The sequence below is a fragment of the Antrostomus carolinensis genome, unplaced genomic scaffold, assembly GCF_000700745.2.
Source record: "Antrostomus carolinensis isolate BGI_N321 unplaced genomic scaffold, ASM70074v2 scaffold21525, whole genome shotgun sequence".
Lineage (NCBI taxonomy): Eukaryota > Metazoa > Chordata > Aves > Caprimulgiformes > Caprimulgidae > Antrostomus > Antrostomus carolinensis.
The window spans coordinates 1-8,059 of NW_010315973.1; the positions used below are offsets into that span (position 1 = coordinate 1).

General features: G+C 49.8%; 1 protein-coding gene across 1 annotated transcript; it reads left to right on the forward strand.

The window, feature by feature from the left end:
* Positions 1–340: 340 nt before the first annotated feature.
* On the forward strand, positions 341–6,415 carry LOC104525081 (rho guanine nucleotide exchange factor 33; the record flags this gene model as incomplete). The annotated part of the gene is made up of 4 exons (XM_010168136.1): positions 341–489; positions 1,383–1,541; positions 3,756–4,509; positions 6,270–6,415. Coding segments are annotated over 4 exons (1,200 nt in total), but the record flags the coding sequence as incomplete, so codon positions are not given.
* Positions 6,416–8,059: the final 1,644 nt, after the last annotated feature.

Consider the following 8,059-nt stretch of genomic DNA (forward strand, 5'->3'; position numbering starts at 1 on the left):
CTCAGGTGAAGGACTCTACACTTGCTCTTGTGAATCAAATGACACAGAAAGAAAGCCCTGTAAGAACAAGGGATTAGTTCATTTATCCAATGCTAAACTCAACCAGTGCCTCACCCACACATCCCACCATTACATTTACACTGGTTACTTGTGTATTTGCACTGGACTAGGAGGCAGGAGGCCCCATCCAAGTCCCTCAGAAACTGGTGCTGCCCAGAAAAGCTCCCACAGGGCAGTGCCATGAGCACTCCAGAGCACTAATCCATGGTCTCAATAGCACCTTCATTCCCAGAAAAAGTTAGGACACCCTCCAAACAGCCTGCTCTCCTCTGTGCCCCAGAACGTCCTGAAGTTCACGGAGCAAGAACATCCTGACTATTACCTGCTGCTGGTGTGTGTGCAGCGCCTCCGGGTTTTCATCTCACACTATAGCCTCCTCTTCCAATGCAATGAAGACCTGCTTATACAGAAGAGGAAAAAGCTGAAGAAGTAAGCACAACATCAGCTCATTCTCTCTATCACCAGGGAAAGGGAGGTGTGGAGGAAGCCTGGAAACAGGGGGTTTAGGTTCAGGCAAGATCAAGAGGCACATTGCTGAAATAAAACAAAGCCTTTTGCATATGAATGCTGCAGAAGGCCCACTACTGGCATTTGTCCTCCAAACTGAGGTCAGATTTGCCATGGGCCCTTCTGTCTAACTCTGAGGGTGAAAGGAAAATCAGTTTAATCCTAAACAGAACAGCTGCGTGTTTCATGGGAACATCTGATTCCTTAAGCTGATGGCAAAGTCACTCCCCAGTGAGAGAATACATGGGGACTCAGCTGCTTTGGCAGCTTGGGGCACTAGTGAATGCCAAGACTGTTGCCTGAAGTCCTCATAGGCTAAGACTGAGAAAGAATAATGTTAACTTATTTTACTGGGGGAGTGGGGTGGGAGAAACAAAAACCTCCCATAACCTCTTTGAGATGAACTGTGATAGAAATGATCCTGAATGTAGATCCTCAAGCTGTGGTTCAGAAGAGTTCCTTGAAATCAAGACTTTTTCCTAAAATCAAAAATCTGGTTGTCTTTGCTCTTTGTGATGATTCACTGGGGGAGTAGGACAAGATCAAACTTCAAGGGAAGCTTCCAAATATGGAGGGTGGTAAAAGGCTGGAGCAGACTGCTGGGGAGCGACTATCAGGAGAGACATTAAGAACAGGACAGGAAGCAGGATGCCCTGCTGACTGGGACAGACTAGGTGGAACAAACAGGTCCCTGGGGCAGGAAGAGGTGAACGGGAATTTTAAGGTCCCTTGAGCCCTGTTTTCTGTGATTCTACATGCTCGTGCTCATTCCCTGCCTTATTTCTTAGCACGACGATGGATTTCTCCTCCCTCAGGTCATCCCTGGTGAAGCTGTACAAAGGTCTCACCTCACAGTGTACGAGCCAAGAGGTTTCTCCAACACCCAGCGCGACATCTATCCGGGACAGCGGGATCCACTCTGAAGAGACAATGCAGTCGTTCCCACCAGCACCTTCCTCTGGCACGACAACCCCGTAAGCCCACTGTCCTAGTAGAAGGCTTTCAATGTAGGCTGAAAACTCTCTCCTCACCCATACTATGCCAGTGACAGTGGGCAGTTACAGACTGTCATTTCCAAGACTACTCCCTGTGTAGGCATAGGGAGATGAAGGGCTGGCTCCTTCCTGCTCTCCACTACCATGTGGCTTACAAGCAGGAAACATTTCAGAGCTCTACCCAGGGCTGTCAATGCTTTTGCTTGTTGTCTTCACAGTATACCAGGGAGGACATGGATTTGTGTAGGCCTGGCAGTGGTGCAGAGTAACACTCTGCGTTATTAACTGTCAACATTACAAGAATTAGGAAACATGACCAAGGTCCCAGACTAGCAAAAAAAACCTGAAACCAAAAAAAGTATAAAGCTCCTGGAGAGTGTCCAGAGGAGAGACACAAAATTGGTGAAGGGTTTAGAGGGGAAGGGTATGAGGAGAGGCTGAAGTCACTTGGTTTGTTCAGCCTGGAGAAGAGGAGACTGAGAGGAGATCTCATGGGGGGTCTAGAACTTCCTCCCAAGGGGAAGAGGAGGGGCAGGCGCTGATCTCTTCTCTCTGGCCACCAATGAATGCCAGGAGCAGAGGAAATGGCAGGAAGATGTGGCAGGGGAGGGTGAGGTTGGCCATGAGGAAAAGGTTCTTGAGGCAGAGGGTGGTGGAGCACTGGAACAGGCTCCCCAGGGAGGTGCTCATGGCACCAAGCCTGACAAGATTCCAGAAGCATTTGGCCAACATGTGCCCTCAGACACATGGGCTGAACCTTGGGCTTGTCCTATGCTAGGGCAAGAGTTGGACTCGATGATTCTTGTGGGTCCCTTCCAGCTCACAACATTCTATGATTCTACTTTTCCACACAGCGTGTCATTGAATGGTGTACAAATGGGTTAAAAAAGACAAAACTAATTCAAGAAAGACAGGGCTACTGGTAGCACCTGGCAATCTTTGGCCATTTCTAGCCTAGTGATAGGTGCCAACTGAGATGATGATCAGAGAAGCATGCTAGACTTGCCTTTTTTCTTATGTCAGCAATTTGTAGCTGTTGTGCTTACCCTTACATCATTTGACACTAAGAAGAAGAGTTTAGCTTCATCATTCTGAGTCCTCCTCAAGTGGCAGTGTTATTAGATCAATCCCTAGCCTCCTTCTCACCAGACTACCCAAGTCAATCTCCTTTCCCTCACAGATGCAATGCTGCAGGCCCCCATCTAGGTAGCCTCAGCTGGCACCTCACCAGCTTCCCCACCTTCATCCTGAACTGAGGACCCAACATAGGTCTAGGTGGGGCCTCATCAGCACTGAACAGAAGGGAGAAAAATTACTCCCCAGACTTGTCTGGTCATGCAGCTCCTAACACAGTTCAGGTCAGGGTTTGCCTTGTCTGCCTTCAGAGCATGCTGTCAGCTTCTCTTTACCCTGGCATTAGCTATAAACCCCATGTTCATACCAGGGCTGCTGCTCAACCCAAATCTCCCAGCCTGATCTGATGCATGGGGTTATCTTGCTCCAGATGCAAAGCTCCGCACACCTTGATGAACATCACAAGGTTTCTGTTCCCTCAATCCATTCATTATGTCCCCAGAAGATGGCAGTGAGACTTTCCTAACTAGTGTTCATTAAGGGCTGTGGAGGAGAACACCCTGCACCTAATACCTCATCCAATGCAACACTCTCTGCTGACTTACCTGGAACACACGGAAGGTAGGAGCCCTCCAAATACTCCTGACACACTTCTGGGGACAGAGTCACTGTAACCAAGAGAGGAACCTTGTCCACCTGAAAAGACAATCAGATCACAGGAAAGTAAGAGACAGCCCCTACATTACAGAAAGAGAAGGAAAGTAAAAATCCAAAATGCAGATGAACAGGAGACAGATGGAACAGTTGACTTCTCATCTCAGTTTCTATTCATTTCATGGTGTAGAGTACAACAGTCAGGCAAAGCTACTGGATAAGCTGCTCTGCCCCTGCAAGTTTGCTCCTGCTAACCCAGCCAGGCAATGTCTATTAGAGGCAGCTCTGTTATTGCTCTGCAAGATATGAAAATACCTTTTGGCCTTAAAAACAAGAGAATGGGGCTGGGGGAATGAGGGAGGAGAGGGGCTTGTCACACTGTCTCTCGGTCATCCTTTAGTATTCCATTTCCTTCTGTTTTGTTTTTTTTTGTTTGTTTGTTTTGGTTTGTTTCTTGTTTTTAAGGCATTTGATGCCCCAGATGAAGAAACCACAGCCAGCCGTGATGGAGAACATCCAGGCTGTAAAGCCCCCTGACTGGGAAATGGAAAGTAGAAAACATGAGAGGCCAGAGAACATCCTTGCATCCTCTCAGCTCACAGAGCAGGAACTCAAGGCTCTGACAGCCCCCTTACAATCCATCCCTGAAATGGAGTATGAAGCACCACCAGCTGATGCAGTGGGAAACACTGAGCGAGCCATCAGGACCTCTGTGGAGCTGCTGCAGGATGCGAGGAACTTTGCACCAAGCTATGAAGAGTTTGACTACCCTGGGGAGGTTTTCACCCTGCCAGGCCCCTATGAAGATGATGCCTTTCAAAACCTCACTCTTTTTGAGAATTGCTCCCCAGCCTCTTCTGAGTCCAGCTTAGACATTTGCTTCCTTAGGCCTGTTAACTTCACATCAGAACCAGAGAGGACAGATCATGCCTTACAACCATTGCCTAAGAGCTGCACTCCCGTAAGCAGCAGTACTTACAAGCGTGAGATGTTCCACAGCAAAGGCAAGCAGCTGAGCAGGTCTCTGAAGGAGCTACCGAGGAGCGCTGAGGGCGTGAGCACCAGACTCTACAGCACACGGAGCAGCAGTGGGAGCCGGCTGCAGCAGAAGCAGGAGAGGAATGTCCAGCCTCACATGATCTCAGCTTCATCTCGAAGCTCCCAAAGGAGCTACTTCCCCCCACAGAGAGGAGCGGGTGAAAAACAGAGCTTTTTGGAAGTAAGGAGGCTTAAATAGGAGGATTAAAAAAAAAAAAAGGCGCATGGTGGTGCAGAAGCAGCAGCAGGAGAAAGATCTAAGATACAGTTAGGGCAGAACATGCCAAAATAGTTTCCAAGTCCACGCATTCAAAGTCCTCATCTGCATGTACACGCCCAAGGGAGGGACAAGACAGCTCCTTTTCACACTCATCTTCCCCCGGGGGACAAGCATGGGCTTGAGGCACACAGCTGGCTGAGTCACAGCTAGAACATCCTTGAGACAAGCTAGCCTCTCATGTGCTTCTAGCTGCCACTGAGCTTCCCCCACAAGGAAATGTTGTACCTGACCAGGGTCATGAAGCATGTGCAGAGCTGTTTGAAATCAGTGCTACAGAGTGCACCCAGTTAAAAAGGTGCCTTTCCACCTGCTGTGAGGAGTGCTGGGCTAAGAAAACCACTGGATTTAGTATCAGCTCCTCAGCTGGTTTAAACCAGCAGGACTCGGCCAAACTCAGCCCATTTACACCAGCAAAGATGTGGTCCATGGGTTTTGTTTCACCTGTGTTTGTTGCATGGATTGTAGACCCATGCTAAAGTCTGTGTGAAAACAGAGAGAGCCCAGCAACCGTGTCCCTCAGCCAACCACGGGCATGCCAGGCAGCACTCCAGCCCTTCAGCGACACCAGGTCTCGCAGGAACAACGTTTGTGTAGCCTGCAGTGCCTGTTCAGAGTCAGCTTTCAGCTGTCACAGTCAGGGGGGAAGATGCCCTTCACACTTCCTGGGGAAAAGGCTGAGGGTGCTGTGAGGTGCTTGGCTAGTTCTCTCAGTGATGCCTGGAGAAACACCCTTCTGTTAAAACAAGGCAAGATGCAGATAAGGCTGTAGATGCAGATGATGATGGGAGGAAGGTTCCAACAGCCTGACTGAAAAGGCAGCAAGGAAACTTCAAAAGAAATGAGAGAAAAAAGTCTAGTGAGTGAAGGAGGTGGTGAACAGCTGAGCAGGGGAGATGGGGCAGAGGGAGAAGAGCCATGGGGACACAGCCCCCCAAGAAACAGGAGCCTGTAAGCTCTTTGGCACACACCTGCACAGAGCTATAGCCCACAGCAGGGTGCAGATGTGGAGCCAGTCCAGAACTGCAGGACACGTTCTCCTCCACAGAGCAAAGGAGACCACCGTGGCAGTAGTGGGCAGAACTGGAGAAAAGGGACTTGTCCAGAGTCTTGCTGAGAGGAACTTGGCACCCTCCTAAAAGGAGGAGAGATCTTTTAAGTGGCACATTTACCAAAAGGTGTGTGTGCTAATGAAGCCTTCTGCCCCACAGATATAAAACCAGACAGCTGCAGAGCCAACAGAAGAGTCTTTCACACCGTATCAGCTCCAGAAGCCTGAAGCCTCCCTGCCCTAGGGTAAAGAGATCTCACCAGCAAGGAGAGAGTGGGAAGTTCCTTCAACTCCCCATGATGGCTTGCTCCCTCATTGGGAAAAGGGGCTAGTAAGCTCCCCCTAAACAAAAAGCTTAGCAAGGAAAGCTCCAGTTCCCTCTAATGATGCTTATCCCTCCACTCCTCTGCCACTGCCTCAGAGCCAGCACCGAGCCCTCTGCAGAGGTACCAGTGCTGCCAAGGCCCGAGTGACCTGTTGTCTCCTGACCTTGCCAGCACCTCCTCACCCACCAGGTCCCTCCTAGCACAGAGAGGGAGAGAGAGAGAGAGAGAGAGAAGGGGACAAGGATGTGAGGTTGCAAATGCTGGTTAAATTGTCTTTTCCCTTTTAGGAGCTCCATGCAGAAGACAACACCAGGTTCTGCCAGAAGGATGACAATGAGCAAACATCCTTCAGCGACCACAACCCGCGGCACGAGCCCAAGGGGGGTTTCCGGAGCTCCTTCCGCAAGCTCTTCAAAAAGAAATAAGCAGCCCCAAGAAAGGCAGGCCACAGCCTAAGAGCAACAGTGCTTCCCCGGGTCCCTGAGGGTGGAGACAGACAGCGAGGCCCCAAGATCCCCCCTGACTAACACAGTAGGTGGAGGGGTGGGGGAGAGGAGACTGTCACAACTGCCTTACAAAAGCATCCTGCTCTTCCTAGCACAGGGCAGCGCCAGGCTAGAGGTTGAAGTGGGAGCTCAGCCAGCAGGTCCAAAAAGCACAGGAACTTGCTAGCTTTCACCCCTGCCTGACTTAACTTTCCTTGGAGTTTTGGAAAGCTTTGGCCGAATCCTATTATCTTCTCCTCCCCCTCATCCCCCAACGCTGCTTGATTTGCCATACATCTTTGCTCTTCCAAATTCAAGCCAGGTCTATATTTGGGCTCATCCACAACAGAGGGGTTACCTTTGCAGCCTTGGCATCCTGTCCAGAAGTCTGAAATTCCCCTCTTTTCTCCACTTTCCAAAGAAAAAACACCATCAAAGATGTGTTCCAGGAGGCCAGCTCGCATTACCCTGTTGGTTTGAGAAGGTCTAATAAGCATCAGCTGAAGCACCTGGGCTTTGTACTGCTCAATCAGCAGCATCCTTTTCGACTTTCATCACTCCCCAAAATCCTCCTTCACCTTTTATGCGGTGTGCTGTTTCTTGAATTGCCTCCTGCTGTATGATCTCTGCTCTTGCTGTCGGAATTGCCTGTTTCCAGGAAGGTGATGCAGCCTGAGCCCAGGGACTGCCACAAGAGACAAAGTACTCTTCTCCGCCCTATCACCACTGTGGATCAACACAAGTGACCTGGCTCCGGATCTGTAATACACCTGAAATACTCTTTGCTAACTCTCTTTGGCCTGACACCACCTTACAAACCCCATCATGTGCAGCACCCTGCTTTGGAGCAGTTCTTCTAGCTAAAATTGAGGCACTAGGGTGGGAAAGCTGATGATGCCCCATGTTCAAAGTCACAAGCCCTCCTTCTTGTGCAAGGATACTCTTCGTCCCACAACAAGGTCACACACAAACCATCCTCCTCGCATCTTAACATGACAAACTCTCAGTAACTCTGTCCTCTGCAGAAGACTATAGCTTTTGTTAAAAAGAAAGTATGGAGAGAAACGCAGCCCTCTGGTATGATACCCATGTTGCACCCCACTAGCAAGAGCACCATGGGTACAGGACTGTGGTGTTAGCTGAAGCTGGGGTACGCTGAGGGCAGTTTCAAGAGGAAATGTGGTGTTATCACCTTATTTTGGCAGGGTTGGGACACTGGTCTGTCATAAAGCTTCACCTGAAGAGGTTGTGAATTGTCTCCATGGGGCCAGTGGCAACACCTGAGGGGAAACATGCAAGGCTGTGATATTTGGGGCTTGGGATTCCAACATCAGTGGAAGGGTGACTGAATCTAGTGCCAAGAGAAGAGCACCCATCATGCTGCATGGCTCTCCTGGCAGCGGCAACAGCACGGGGAGGGCCCAGAGCAGGTGTCTCTGGCTGTAGTGGCTAATATCCACTGCAGATGCAGGGCCTGTAGCTCTCCCATAGTGTTGACTGACCTGCATCTACCGTCTGATTTCCTCCTCTGGTGGAGGCAAAAGAGGTGTGTGTGAAAAGGGCTATCCACCTAAGAAAAAAAATCCATCCTT